The 15,984-nt window shown below is 44.6% G+C and overlaps 1 protein-coding gene across 7 annotated transcripts in view; it reads right to left on the bottom strand.

The window, feature by feature from the left end:
- Positions 1-15,984, bottom strand: part of DGKH (diacylglycerol kinase eta) — a 176,568-nt gene that overhangs the window by 74,007 nt on the left and 86,577 nt on the right. For 6 of the 7 annotated variants that reach the window (XR_008319428.1, XM_053309351.1, XM_053309353.1 and 3 more), the window contains 4 exons: positions 11,975-12,081; positions 9,670-9,795; positions 5,421-5,523; positions 2,831-2,993 (listed from right to left, as the gene is read on the bottom strand). Coding sequence is in view for 6 of the 7 variants with exons in the window: in XM_053309351.1 (XP_053165326.1) it covers positions 2,831-2,993; positions 5,421-5,523; positions 9,670-9,795; positions 11,975-12,081 (499 nt within the window). In the remaining variant the exon portion in view is untranslated. The remainder of the gene's footprint in view (positions 1-2,830; positions 2,994-5,420; positions 5,524-9,669; positions 9,796-11,974; positions 12,082-15,984) is intronic. The other variant, XM_053309356.1, reaches the window with a different exon arrangement.

Below are 15,984 nucleotides of genomic sequence, written 5' to 3'. Positions count from 1 at the left end.
TAAAACAACAAGATATTTGAAACATTTCTAAATATTGATTGTAAGCAGTGTTTACTGTTTAACTGGTAGAAAACTTCTATATTTTCAGAGGCCACTATTTACTTAACAGCAGTCCAGGGCCAGAACAACCTGTCCAATGATCCGGCTCTATATTATTATTTCTTGTTTACACAGTCAGAGAGGTGTTATTGACTGGTTTGTTTTATCCAGACATCGAGTCCTGCCCAAGGACCTGGGCTGCCAGAATTTTATTGTCAATTGTTATAGATATCGTCGCAGAATATAGGCTGTTCCCAGTAAAGCTGCTTTTTGTAATTGGTTGTTGTTGTTGTTGTTATCATCTTTACATTTATATCCCGCTCTTCCTCCAAGGAGCCCAGAGTGGTGTACTACATACTTGGGTTTCTCCTCACAACAACCCTGTGAAGTAGGTTAGGCTGAGAGAGAAGTGACTGGCCCAGAGTCACCCAGCTAGTTCCATGGCTGAATGGGGATCTGAACCCGGGTCTCCCTGGTCCTAGTCCAGCACTCTAACCACTACACCACGCTCTATATAAAGTAGGGATCACCAGTAAAGGCTTTTACGGACTTGGATAGTATGAGGTCATAAATGGGAGCAGAAGGGCTGAAGAAAGACCTGTTTACCTGTAACTGGATGTGGAGTAGTCATCTGTGCAGTCACATCAACAGGATGTGCATCTGTACAGAATATTGAAAAATCCTAGATATTTAACTAGGAAACTGGTTCATTTCATGAAGGTTGGCAAAAGCCCTGCTTTGGTCCCCCGCAACAGTGGTGGCAATAGATGCTGCGTGTGTGTGTGTGTGTGTGTGTGTGTGTGTGTGTAAGTGTATGTGTGCAAGTGTGTGTGTGCATGCACACACTCACCTCTGTCACCTTCTCCTATAGAATATAGATCAGGCCCAAGGTCCATACAGTTCAGCATCCTTTTTCACACAGTGGCCCACCAGGTTTCTCTGAGAAGCCTACAGGCAAGAGGTGAGGGCATGCCCTCTCTCCTGCTGTTGATCCCCTGCAACTGGTATTTAGAGGCCTCTGAGGCTGGAGGTGGCCTATAGACACCAGACTAGTAGCCATTGATAGACTTGTCCTCCATGAATTTGTCTAAGTCTCTTTTAAAGCCATCCAAGCTAGTGGTCATCACCACATCCCACAGCAAAGAATTCCACAGATTAACTGCATGCTGTGTGAAAAAGTACTTCCTTTTGTTGGTCCTAATTTCCCTTGGTCCTAAATTTTCTGGCCTTCAGTTTAATGGAATGACCCCTAGTTCTAGTTTTGTGAGAGAGGGAGAAATATTTATCTCTCTCTTCTCCATGCCAGAGGAATAGCTAGGGAGGCCTGTGTTCGCCCCTCTCCCTGATGGCCCTTTGGAATGAGGAAAATAATGAGGAAAATAGGGAGGGGTGGATCTTGGGGGGGCCCTCAGGAGCTGGGGCCCCCGGGCTCTTTGAACCCATCCACTCAATTATAGCTACACCCCTGCTCCATGCATTATTTTATATACCTAGATCATGTCTCCATGTAGTAGCCTCTTTTCCATACTAAAAAGCCCCAGATGCTGTAGCCTTGCTTCATAAGGAAAGTGCTCCGGGCCCTTGATCATCTTGGTTGCCCTCTTCTGCACCTTTTCCAGGTTGTTCTAATGCCCTTTTCTCATTTTTGCTTCTGCTTCTTCCCCTTCTCAGAGGAGGCAGCGGGGAGCAAAAGACAAAATGACTGAATAAACTTATATCTATCAAAAGGAAACAGTAACAAAGAGAGGGAGAAGGAGGAGGTCAAGAGGAGAGGAACAGCTCTTTGCCAAGGGGTAGCTATGCCTCCACTTGGCAAAGAGCTACTCAGATGGCACAGGGCAGCAAGGGCATCTTGCTGCCCTGATGCAGCCCCAAAAACTCACTGCTTGAGGCAACTACCTCATCTTTGAAAACGAAGTGAGGTGTTCAGCTCTTTAGGCAGGAAGGCACCAGTCCCTGAAATTGCTCTGCACAGCCACAAACCCCATTTGTGTGTCTGCACAAAGCATGAAGAAAAACAAATATGCTATCTGAAAGGTTTTTCAAAACGGCAGCTTAACAATAATCATTTCCCTTTGCAGGCATGAACATGAGACAGCAATATAACAACATTAAGGTGAAATACACATAGACCATCTTCATTATTTATCCTTACAAGTGAAACCGAGAAGAGCTTGTTTTATTGCAGCTTGAGTAACAAGGCCACTGGGGGTCAGTAAAATTGTTCTGAGACTAAATCTGGCCCACGTTTGCCATCCCTGCTATAAAATAATACAGTATACTTCAAGGATAGAAATGAGCAGTAAGGGAGATGGGGTCATAGCTCAGTGTTTCATATTGTTTTAAGCCGTCTTGTGCATTTTTGAAAAGTCACTGTCTTAGACCATATTAATGATTATAAAAGGGGAGAACAGTCAATGTTAACACCTATGAACCTAAAATTTTCACAGACAACGCCTCTGGCAGCAAGTGATGATCCCTGCAATTTGCAACTAGAAATAGGGAGGATAATGCTACTGTCCAAAATGTGTAACAGAAAAGAAGTTTAAAAGACCTAATTTCCTATTATCTGGAAATTGCTCTGTACATTTTACAAGGAAAAATTCTACCAAGTGCTTAGTGATGTTCAGGAATCCCTATGTGTTAGAATTCACAACTCTGAAGTAGCCAGAAATAAAAAAGACACCCCATTTTGTGGAACAAAGTATCATTATGCAATGTACCCATTATGTAATGACCCAAATCTGACCCTTTCAAGAACGAAGGCTCATAAATAGCAATTGTTCATTACCCTAAATGAGGTCCTCCGTTCATTAAATCAAACACTTGAGCAGGATTTAGTGACTGCTTGAATCTTCGGAGAAATTTTACTCCCTGATTGTCTCCACTCTTCGAATTAACAAAAACCAAAAGAGGACTGGCACAAGATGGTGGGCATGTGGCTTTCCAGAATCCTGTGAATAAAGTAAAGAATAAAAATGACATAAACAAAGCTGAGGGAACCAGGTTCCTCCTGAAATCCCAGTAAAGTTTTCACTGGCTGCTTTAGCTAACAAAGAAAGCAACAACGCCCAGTCTAAAAAGCCAATTTGCACTGGCTGAAGAGAGCCTCCGGAGCGTTATGTCTGGAGAGCAGGTGGAGGGGCCGCTCTCCAGAGGGGCCGCTGCATCACCCTGCCCGAAAAGTCTGTGGGCAGGGTTGAGTTGCTTTTATTTTATTGTACCCTGCCTTGATTTTGTAACACATACAAAATGATAAATAGCTACTGTTACAACCCAGGATAACTTAACTTGGCTTGATCTTTTGAAGCAACTATTTAAATCATGTCTGTGAACTGCAGTGTATTTTTGTATGTTCTAGTATTTGTGTGTTTCCATCTAAAAGGCGTATTAAAGGCAGTATTTTTAAACAAAATCAAAATCAATGTATTTGTACCTCTGCTAGTTTTCTTAAGAACTAATCTAAATAAAAGCACATTAGGTTATGGAGTTTCCATTATTATTATTCCTATTTATATTTATTGATATAGCATCATCAGTATACATTAGACATGAAAATAGACTGTTCCTTGTTTGCATGGGTGGCTGTCTGCTGCCTTTTTATTGTAAGACAAAATTGTAAATCCGTCAAAGAGTTATAATGGCCCACTTCCATGCAAATGGCAGCTAGACAATATGAGATAATTGTAAATAGTCTGGCGGGTCAGCAGTGTACCTCCTTGCTGCCCCATTGTTTTGCTAAACGGAAGTGATCGGAAGTGACATGTGCATGTGCTCGCATCGCAGGCAGGCACATGCATGTCATGTGTGCTATGTGCGGCAGCCCACAACACACACACAGTACTTCCAGTCAATGAAACATCGGGGTGCCAAGGAGGTGACGCTGCCACCCCACCGGACTATTTATACACAGAGCACCAGAGGGGGAAGAACAGCCGGGGAGGTGGCTAAGTGCAACCCCCCCCCCCTTAAAGCTACCCCCGTCCCCGTGTTAGAACCGGTTCAAACGCAGGGATTCTGAACCTGTTCTAAGAATAGAACACCGAACAGGTTCATGCATATCCCTAACTACACCCTCCTCTATTAAAGTTAGACACAGTGGTTCTCATTCTTCCCTTCCTTATACTCACTCTTTCCAAATCCCCTTTTCACCTCTTACCTTCTGCAATGCCACCCTTCAGGATCAGGACAGCCCTCCCACTATCATGCCACCTCCTACTTCAAATCTTTCGTTAAATCCCATTTCTTCAGCATAGCCCTTCCGGGACACTTTTTTGTCGGCTCCTGTTAATGCTGTGTTATTCCAGCTCTACTACTACTTGTACAGCAGACTACTTGCCTTTTTTCCTCCAAATTTTTCGTCTGTCCAGTTTACACTTGTCATATCAATCCTTTATATCCCCGCTCCACCAGAACACCATTAACTGGGCTGACCACCTCTCAATAAGCTTTTCACTCAAATTCTAGTTTGTCTCATCTAGACAAGGCTGTCACAAACCAGAAAATTATTATTTATTCTCACAAAATTATTTTGTGAGAATGTATGATATGTTCATTGCAGTCTGATACTCTGGATACTTGCAAATTACAGCTGCTGCACCCACACTTGGACCTGAGAAGAGAGTCAACATCCTATTCCTTATTGTACAGTCTTTGATGGTCTGGTGCATGAGAGAATCCTGCTACCACTGCCTGTTGGAAAGAAGGTGGATCTATCTAGTTTGTACAAGCCCTATCTATTGAGCCACTTCATGTACTCAGCCCATAGTGAAGGATGATCTCCTACACTGTGTAAGAATAACTGCTGCTGCACCAGCACTTGGACCTGAGAAGAGAGTCAACAACCTATTTCTTATCATATGGTCTTTGATGGTCTGGTGCTCACTGCAAGGGCCATTTGTTCAAGATCATTCCTTTTTCTGTCCCCTTCCCTCTATGGACATGTGTCAGTAGAATGGGTCTGGGGCAGCACCCAGTTTTGTCAGTGCATTTAGTGGTGAATGTGTATTATCAGACTGTCACATCCATGTCATCCATGCCCTATGGAGGTTGTTTGGTCAGATATCTCAGCACAGAACTATTTAAGTCAATAAACATCTTCCTGTGGAGGCAGGAAGGTCTCCTGCTCCTACTGCCATTCAAACAATTAAGCCACTCCCACTCCTTCCCCACCATGTCCCGTCTTTGCCCTATCTGACTTGCACAAGGCCCTGTACTGTACAGTTCCTTCAGTGCATTGGCAAAAAGAAAGGAAAAGAAAAATGGCTGCATAACAACATGAAACACTGCATTACTTACACCCAATTATCTTTGCTTTCTGCCTTGCAGAACACATCACACTCTCGTATCATACACAAATGCACCTCTCAGGTTCTACATACCATCGGAGTCTATGCTGTTCAGTGCTGTAGGAGGGATAATGGACACTTTACACTGGCCAAGTGGACACTTGCGAGGATACAAATCTCTGCAAGCAGTGTGCACCTAGAAATAATTTAACAGTGGATGAGCCATAGTCTTTTTATATTTTGTCCCCAAAATATAACTGGATTTTTTTCAGTATTGTAATACAATAAAATACTTTTCAAGGGCATACAGTATATAAGAATAAAGTTGTATACTCATCCCAAGGGATGGAGCCACGACACACCTGAACAACCTCTAACCCATCAAGTCACATGCGGCCAACTAGCTATGTGTGGCAGCCCTTCAGGGACAATCTAGCTTTGCTGTCTGGTACTACAACAAAACACCCAGATAGTTTACCAGCAACTGATGATCTTTAAATGTTCATCTGTGCTGCTGCACATACACATAAACATTCCAACTAACTAGAGAGCTCTTGCAAAGAAAATTCTGAGAGTGTGTGTGTGTGTGTGTGTGTGTTGACAGCTGGGGTGAGCACTCAGGTCTTTTGCAACTCCTGCAGATAAAATATGCAGGAGAAACAAGAAAGAGCTGCCTCAAGGAGCGGGCAAGTTGTGTGAATGCACCAATGACGGCTCAAATAACCTCAGTTACAGGTAAGCAAACCTGTACTCCTTTGAGGTCACAATGCAAATCCACATATGGTTGATTAGAAAGCTGACCTATGTAGACGGTGCTGATATTGTCATGAGAATCAGCTGTTACGGAGAACTACCCTCTTGAAGACTGTATGTATGTATGTATGTATGTATGTATGTATGTATGTATGTATGTATTGGTTTATTCTTGAAGACTGCATCTTGGCAGCCTTTCACAAATCCAAAAGATCCTCCTAGAAAAGGTGGGAACTCTTCCAATAAAGTGACTCTTAGTGGAAGAGATTGCTTAGCTAGTTCATTCAGCTAGTCTATGAGAGTCTAGTCTATGAGAGTCTCTGTAGAGACAGTGTGCTTTCTTAAGATCTGTAGAGGAAGATGTTACTATGTTTCCTGAATACTGCCATCTGGTACAAATAGAAAGCTAGGGAACTGTGAACAACCAAGGTATAAAGGTCCCATTGTCTTTATGTTATGGTACAAGGACAAGGAGTACCACATCCCGATTAATGTGAAAACCAGAGATGATCAATTTAGGAGGAACACAATAGAGCTCTTCTCATGATCAGTGAGAAGAGCTCACAGGTGGGTTGCGGGGAAAGCGAGTTCAGCCTACCTTCCCCGCAGACGATCTCAGCTAAGTCCCTGTGCAGCAAGCTCGCCTGCCCAGATGAGCGGTGGCTCGCCTGCAGCTCACCCAGCAGCTGCAGGGGTCAGGGTGCTGGGATGCGCCGCCCCCAGGAGTCCCAATAATGCACCACACAAGTGCACAGTGCATTACTGGAATCCACCCCCCCTCCCGTCCGAGTGTTCCAGCAGCCGCAGCTGACACACAATTTTTTAAAAAACAGGTTAAGGGAGTGCTCGCTCCCCAGGTGGCTAGTTAGGCTGGTTTGCTGCTTTGTAGCTGGGCTGGGCTCCCTTAGTCCAGTTCTGCATGCTCGTGTGAATAGCCTCAAGGTCTGAGCAGAACAACACATTATCCTTCTGCATGTGTAGGAAAGAAGAATTGTGATGAAGTGCACAAGCTCACTTACAAGTGTAGCAAGCATTATTGCTACCAAGAAAGGCCACCTTAATGTGAGCCATTCAAAAGGGCTTCAACCTATGCTGCAACAGTACTAAACAGAAGCTCAGCACAGATGCAAGTACCTCTGCTAAGTGAGCAAAGAGGCACTTTTTAAGGTGGTGACTCTCTTGATAAAGAGTTGGCAGGGGAAGAGCAACTTTCCTTATTCAACCCAGCAAGGTATTCCTCAGTGGCTCTTGCTGGTGCCTCCCTTGTGTTTCCTTTAGAATAGGCTTGTACAACTGAAGGCCTGGGGGCCAGATTTGGCTCATGAGGAATTTTTTGCTGGCCTGCAGGAAGGAATGTCCTGAAGCAACAGCAAGAGCCAAGAAGAGTCCTTGGCCCTTCCTGCTGACAAGCAGCAGTGGCTCAACACAGTTGGCCATTGGAGACCAGATCCCCAGCACCACCAATTTGCCTTGCTAAACCTGACCCTGGGCCAGAATTCACTGACACCTTTCCTCATCCCTTTTTCCCTTCGCCTTCACCGGACTCCAACTCTCTGCCCCCCACTTTCATTAATATTTTAATAATTACTTTTAATGTAATAATTAAGGCCCTGAAAATTTATCTTGGCCCCCATATCATGGTTGGTTCCTGAGTTGTGCACCCCTGCTTTAGGCTGTGAACCCTTTGTGACAGGGAACCATTGTCTCATTCTTTTTGCTATGTAAATTGCTTTGTGAGTCTTTGGGGTGAAAAGTGGTGTTTATATATTATATTATTATTATTAATTTATTATTATTTCTTGTTTACACAGTCAGACAGGTGTTATTGACTTGTTTGTTTTATCCAGAAATCGGGTCCTTCCCAAGGACCTGGGATGGCTGAATTTTATTATCAATGTCGTTGTTGTTATTATTATAGATATCATCATAGAATATAGACTGTTCCCAGTAAAGTTGCTTTTTGATGGTTATTTCTGTGGTGATTTCTGTGGCCCCTATGGTGTTGAGGTGCTCTTCAAGGTCTTTTGGAATTGCACTGAGGGCACCAATTACTACTGGGATTATTTTGGTCTTCTTCTGCCACAGCCTTTCAATTTCAATTCGTAGATCTTTGTATTTTATTTTTTCTATTTCTTTTTCTTCTATTCTGCTATCCCCTGGTTTTGCTATGTCGATTATTTTAACTTGTTTTTCTTTCTTCTCGACTACAGTTATATCTGGTGTACTGTGTGGCAGATGTTTGTCTGTTTGTAGTCGGAAGTCCCATAATATTTTTGCATCTTCGTTTTCTACCACTTTTTCAATTTTATGGTCCCACCAATCTTTAGCTACAGGAAGCTTGTATTTTTTGCAGATGTTCCAGTATATCATCCCTGCTACTTTGTCATGCCTTTGTTTGTAATCAGTCTGTGCGATCTTTTTACAACAGCTGATTAAGTGGTCCACTGTTTCATCTGCTTCTTTACAAAGGCAGCACTTGCTGTTTGTTGTTGATTTTTCTACCTTTGCTCTTATTGCATTTGTTCTTAGTGCCTGTTCTTGTGCAGCCAATATGCAGCCCTCTGTTTCTTTCTTCAAGTTGCCATTCTTAATTGTTTATATATTATTATTATTATTATTATCATTATCATTATTGACCCACTTTGGTTGATGCCAGCCACATGAAGCTTTAGGGGTACAAGTATCAAAATTCATGCACCAAGGCCAAAGGCCCATCAAGGTTCTGCAAATATTTGCAAAGTCATGCCCCTTACTTGATGATACACTTAGTAGATACATTGTCCATTGTTATTTGGACCACCTTGCCAGGCATGAGTGGATGAAAGTGAGGACTATGCACACCACTGACATTGCAAGAAGGCCTCTACATCTTTTTATGCAGTCCAAGTCCCAATAATCCTGAGGGATCCACAGGCACCATCCCATTTCCACAAAGTTATGGCCAAAGTTCCAGAGTTCAGAATGGTACTGGTGCACCTCACAGGAGGCTCCGATGGTCCTGCACCACCTGCTCTGCTCACCATCTTTCAGAGTCTGTCTCAGAAGATACATCATTTGGTCATCAGAGCCTTTGCATAGTGCTGGAGCCTCAGGTGCAAGAAGGTCCCCACCACAAGCTCTAGAATATGCAGGAACCAGAGAGAATCAATATACCCTGGAGGGGACCCTGGGATAATTGCCATATCCCAAGCCAGGACCCTACTGAAGTGAGGCCCATCGCCTTGTGCTTCAGTGGATTAGTTGATAAGGACAAACTGTAATCAGTGAGGACTGAAGCCTGAGGGAGTACTATGTTTTTAAGCTGTTTGGGTGATGGCCTATTCATGTAATAAGGAATGGAAAAGAAAACACTACAGATAACAAATATCTGTTTCTTAAAAAGGAACCTAAATTGAGGTTTTGGCAATATGTATATATAAATTAAATTATAGGCAGTTTAATCAACTAAACATTTTAGTCCACTGACAATCTTAGTGTAAACCACGGCTCACCACAGACAGTGCTAACATTCCTTTGCTACTATGAGAAGAGGTTAAAAAAAAAAGTGTTGAGGAAAACAAACTCAAAGATGTGAACAATGTGAACCTACCATTGTTTTACACCAAAGGCACTTCCAGTCTTGCAGGCGCAGAACACTACCACAGGTCTTGTCACAGACTGCACATTTGGCACTGACAGGCAGATTTCCTTCTAACCACTGGTGAGGCATAGCTACCTGCAGTGGAGGTGTTATGGGCAAAAGAGGGGGGGGATAGGTAAGTCGTTTTCCTCTAAGTTCAATACGGCATTAGTTGCTTTTTACCTTCAACCCATTTTGAAAACTATTAGACTTGGATCCAAAGGGACATTGTACATGATCAAACCACCTCCTGTGTCCATGAGCAAAGGGGATTTTGCCAATTTCTCCTTCCAAGAGCAGCCTTTCACACCTTATAAAATGCTGCTCCAAAGTTTCCCCTGAACTTCAGGGTCAGGGTTTATTTCTTTTTTTAATGAATGGGGGTGGCAGGGTGGAAGGTGATGGAAGGGGAAGGCTGAAAAAGTCAGGCCGTTCTTTGGATTCTGGCCACTTACAATAAACCCCACATTATAGTGGTCATGGCTCAGTTCTTCGAAGTAATATTAGTATGTTAGCTAAGGGGTGAGGAGTTGGTCCCCACACATTATTGCTACAGAGAGAGAAGGCTTTCAGATTTTTCAGGGGCTGGAGGATCATTTCATATTGCCCTCCATCACAGCAGCTTGTTGTTTACCAAGGGAGCAAATGGGTTGAGCTTAGCTCATTATCAGAGCCATATCCAAACTCTACTCAGAGCTAGCCTGCTAATGAGGCCTGGTGAGGCAGTCGCTTTAGGCAATAGACTGGCCAAGGTGGTGAACTAGCTGTCCTGCTGCCTGCAGGGGCAGTCTTTTCAAGAGGCCAGGTGAGGCAGTCACCTCAAGTGGCAGGTTTTTGGAGTGCTACTAGGCCAATAATATGCTACCCACTACCTCACTTGCCTCCCTCTGCTGTCTACCTCTCACTGCCATCAGAGTAGCTGCTCAGGAAAGAGCTGCCCCAAGACAGTCCTTGGCTCTTAGAGACAATCCTCGGCTCTTAAGACTCCAACTCCTCACTCAGCTGCAGCCTCCTGCCTCCCTTACACTGGGCTAGTAATCAAACGGGGAAGGAAGCGGAACAATGAAAGTGCTCTATTGCCCTTTCATCATTTCCTCTGCTGTTGCTTTCCAGGTTTCATTGCTAACCTGGCATGAGGGAGGGAGGAGACTGTACACCGGGCCAGGCAGTAGTGAAAGCAGAAGCAAGTGTTCACACGTGTCTCCATGCACAGATCTAGTGAAATGGTGCCTACTGTTGCTACCACAAACAAAAGGAAGCATGCAAGGGGGAGGAAACAATGTTTGGTGCTAAGGCACACTCAGGCACATCAAGGTCTTGGGCTGCCACGGGCTGCCTGCCTGACCAACCTCTCTATTAGCAGTTGAATGGCAGCTGCAGCTATATCCCTGCCACCACTGCCCTTCCTCCCACTATGTCCTGCTCCCCCTGCATGGCAGGGGTGAGACATAGAGTAGAAGTTTGGGGTCCTCCACAAACCTCCTACTGTTCCATGTCCTGCCCCTGCCTTTTCAAAAAACAGGAAGGATGGGACAATGAAGCGGAACCAGGAGGAAGAGCTGCTCTGCCAGATAAGGATGAGTTTGGGTGAAGCTTGAAAGAGGGTACAAGGGTTGTGGTTTGTGAGAGGAGAAAGATCATGTGAGATGAGGAGGGGAAGATCGTGTAAGGATGCATTTCAGGCAGGGGGCAGAGGAGTGCTTGGCACACACAGTGCAATAAAGCCATAGGAATGGGAGTAGAAGGGGGTGGCAGTTTGGGCAGGGGGTTTGGGCAGGGGGTGGGCAAATCAGTGCATGGTGCACACTCTGCACAATACAGGGGTAGATGTGGCATCAGCAGCTCAGTATTCCCTCTCAGGTGCCAGGGAGCTTGGGCCAGACCTGATCTCATCCTTAGCACCCAAGCACCCATCTTTCCACTGGTCTTGCTGGCCACAGTATCTTCTGGCTGGTTCCCTTCTGCCTCTGCAGTACAAGGCCAGTGGAATAGCTGTTGTAAAAGCCCCCCACCCCACCCCAACTTGACATTTCCTGCAGAAAGGACTTGTTACAGTTACAGGTTACAGGACTTGTTTGCTTTAAGTACAATTACTCATCTCAGTCCAGAACAGAATGTGGTAAAGACTTCATAAATTTGCCCCCCTTTAATGTACATGAGATTCATAAGTAACTATAATTATAATGGCCCTACAAAATTATTATTAAATGCATGGTTTCTCTAAATAAACAGTGAAGCATGTGATGTGCTGTCCACATTTATGATAAATACTTACACCATCTTCATCCTCAATAATGTCTTTCCCAATTGAAGTCAATGTAGTCCATTTGCAGTTGTTTATTGCCCTGACTGCACATCTTTTATGAGCCTTAAATTTGCATACTAGAAGAAAACACATACACATTCCTTACTGAGATATTCCTTGACTGCAGTTTCTACAGATTCACATACTTTTTCCAAAACGTAATTAAATGCAGATCACTTCATTATGCAATATTCCATATTTACATATTATTACACAGTCATCAGCTTCATTCCACCTTGTTTTGTTCTTCCAACTTTAGACCTTCCCCAGTGTTACAGCAGAGAAGCATTCACCCTCTTAAGGCTCTAAACACATTTGGTCAACTCCTGTCAAAATATGAACCAGTCAAATGACCTTGAGAGTCAAAGTGTGATGCATTTACACATAAGAACACTTCGCTCATGAAATCCCTACCAGAATTCTGGTCTCTGCTTAGGGCAGTAATCTATGCCTGGAAAGTATGTGGCCAAGCTTTATGAGAGTCACTGAAGAAAGGGCCTGGCAAGGGCTAAGATATTGCCACTGTAGCGGCTGCAGGGCCATGTGCGGCACCATCTTGGGGACACAGCTAGCAGCCTCCACTGGTCCAAGCAAGTGCAGATCTGCTAATGGGGCTCAGATCACCGAGCTGAAGCCAACAGCCCACCTACCTCCTTCACCAATCCAGCCACATTACTGCACCCTGTGCTAGCCTGCAGACAAGACACCCCACCACCACCATCACTGCAGAATGGGTGCTGCAATCAACATCAACAAATATTTATATACTGCTTTCCAACAAGTTTCCAAAGCGGTTTACACAGAGAAATAATAAATAAACTTGCTGGGCTGGGCGCAGGGCACCTGCACCTCAGGCTAGCACCACGGCTGCCCCCCCCCCCGCCTTCCCGCCGGCCGGCTTGTCCACCCACCCACTTCTCTTCTCCACACACTTCTCTTCTCCACCAGTCAGTGCTTTCTGACTGGCAGGCCGGCCTGCCGCCTCCTCCTCCCAGCGGCCAGGTCGGCCCACCACCACTTCCTCCTCCACCTGTGGCTGTGCCAGCCACACCACTTCCTCCTGTGCCAGCCACACCACTTCCTCCTCCACCTGTGGCTGTGCCAGCCCGCCGCCGCCTTCTGCTTCCAGAGGATGATGGCCAGGATCCCTATTTTCTCCCCCGTCCATTTCGCTAGTCCGGCAGCTGCTTGCAAACTCTCTCTAGAGCTGCCATGCATGGGATTACCGACAGGTACATTTAAGAGAATTAAATATATAGAAGATAGATAAGATGGCTCCCTGTCCACAAAGGGCTCACACAATCTAAAAAGAAACATAAGATGGATACCAGCAACAGTCACTGGAGATACTGTGCTGGGAGTGGATAAGGCCAGTTACTCTCCCCCTGCTAAATAAAGAGAATCACCATGTTAAAAAGGTGCCTCTTTGCCCAGTTAGCCAGGGCAAAGTACAAGAGAGGCACCAGTTAATTTATAAGGTGAGAGGGGCAGGGGCTCACACCACCTTTTCCTTCATCTCAAGTATACTCTTTTACACACACTCAAAGGCTAAACCTATATTATTTCATCACTCACATCTTTCCACCCTGGCTAATCCCCAGGAGCCCTGGCTCAAGCAATGCCTGAAAAGCCTGCCAGTCAGGAGATATGGGGAGGCACATGAAAATGGAAACTGTGGGGTGGGAAGTTTTTCATTAGGAATTATTTATGAGCGTTTGGGGGGTGGGGAAGAAGGAAGCTACAAGCAGGGCAGGTTCGATAATGGTAAAGATACTGCAAAACCTTTTCTAAAGGCAAAGTGAGATGAGGAGCAGCAGTGGCAGCTGCTGCCACTACCACATGCCACTACCACCAGTTAAGGCAAGATAAGGGAAGTGGCAGAGGACCATAACTGCAAGGCTTTGGTGGGTGGGAATAGGGTGGAGGATGCCCATTACAGTTTCACTCAGGCTGTCAAGTAGCCTAGAGTGTGTGTGAAACTATTTAAGCATCAAGGAAAATGCAATGCAAGAATTATTTATTATAATTAAAGCATACTGCTGGCAAGCTTCACATAGTGCCATACACCAATCCAGACGCTCTGGGTTGGTGGTTTTCCAAGAACAGCTGCTCTCTCCAAATGCCTTTGTTGATTCCAAAAAAATGCAAAAGCATTAATCTGACAAACTATGAGTCCTGGGACTCATAGTTTAGCTTGTCAAGAAGCCGAACAGTTGTCTTGTGGGATTACACAAAACCTATTATTTTGTTTCCAAGAATATAAATATGCACAGCAGGGTTTAAAACCCTGCAAATAGATTTCAGATACTGACATGGAAACAGAACAGTGTTCAAAACAGGAGGTCAACTCTTACTCTGAATAGGAACCAAAAGTTGTTCACCAGCTCCATCTTGTCCTTACAGGAGTTAGCGCTGCATGCAGGGAGATATAGTTGTTCACCTTTTCTTTTCTTATTTCCAAAGTCAGACTAGATGCATGGTCAAGGGTAAGACAGGGAGACTACACAACCTCCCATAAATAAAAAGCTTACAAAATCATGGGGCACTGGGGGTGATACCCTTGTAGGTATATGATCAAGCTTCCACAGTTTTTGTCCTTGGCATGTGAGAGAGCCCCAGGTTATCTCCTAACCTTGGAGCGGAGAGCAGCTTCTCCCACCCCTTCCCCTGCTCTAAGCTTCAGAGGATGCCTGGGGCTTGTTCTGACATGGCAGTCCTAAAGTGCTCTAGAGCCTGGCTTCCCAGTGCCAAAACAAGCCCCAGCCTCCCCTCCTCAGGCTGGGGTGGGGTGGGGGAAGTGGGGTGGGGGAAGGCTCTAAACTTGGCTCTGGGCTCCCTGGGTGTTCCAACTACCCAGTAGGTGCAGAACCAGTGTTCCTTGTAAGAGGGATTTCCAGATGTTTTGTTGACTACAATTCCCCTAATCCCCAGCCAAAGGCCGTTGCAGCTGGGGATTAGGGGAGTTGTAGTCAACAACATCTGGAAGTCCCTCTTACAGGGAACACTGCACAGAATCCACCTGCCAGGCAATCATTTAGATGAGTTGCAGCTCAGACAGAACAGGCAGAGGGGGACTCTCTTGACTGCACTTCTGTGGAGCTGCACATTTGAGTACCAGCAAAGGATACACATATTCTATTCCATGTGCTGTGTGAACAACAACTCATCTAAATGACTACCTGGCAGGTTCAGAGCCAAAGAAGTACTAGCTGCCCTTTATAAATTGGAGAGTAAGTGGGCTTCTCCACTTGTCTATGTGCTCTTATGCACAAAGAAGCCTCAGGCACCCTTTTCTGAGCTGAAGAGGAAGGGAGAGAACTTATCTGGACATAAGTTCTACTGAATTTAATGGGACTTACTGCCAGATAAATGTGCTTAGCCATCCTATACACACATACTTGAGAGTCAACCCCACTGAACAGTGGGGTGAGTAAACATGCAAAGAATTGCCAGGCAAGTGCTTCCCTGCTGGCTCAGTACAGCTTCTGAACCTAAAATAATTTCAGTTTAAAGGAAGGTAAGAAATTGGCACAGACATGGGAGTGGGGTGGGAAGGGGAGACTATAAAGGGAACCCAAAGAATCAGAAAGAAAATAACAATTATTGCTGTTCTCTAAAACATGTGTACAAGAGCTTATATCAGAACTCACAAAATGCTATGTTAGATACATCCTACAGCTAGTTCTCACACTTCTCTGCTTGCACAGAAAGCTGTACAGTCTGTTGCCCAAGTAGAACATCTTTAGATTCTTTCAGTCCTTTTATTAACAGAAGATGCTTCCTGTATGCAGAAAAGCACTTTCAGATCTGCACCAATACATGTGCTATCTGATAGAAGAAACATATTTTTCCAGACACAAGAAGTTAAGATTTAAGTGACTGAAAAATATCTTCATAACATAAACATTGTGTTCAAAAATGAGGTCAGGATCCAATGCAACAAATTAAATATCAGTTCTGCATTTACTGCATGAAACCCA

This window comes from Hemicordylus capensis, chromosome 3 (genome assembly GCF_027244095.1).
Source record: "Hemicordylus capensis ecotype Gifberg chromosome 3, rHemCap1.1.pri, whole genome shotgun sequence".
NCBI lineage: Eukaryota > Metazoa > Chordata > Lepidosauria > Squamata > Cordylidae > Hemicordylus > Hemicordylus capensis.
This window is presented reverse-complemented; position numbering and strand designations above follow the sequence as displayed.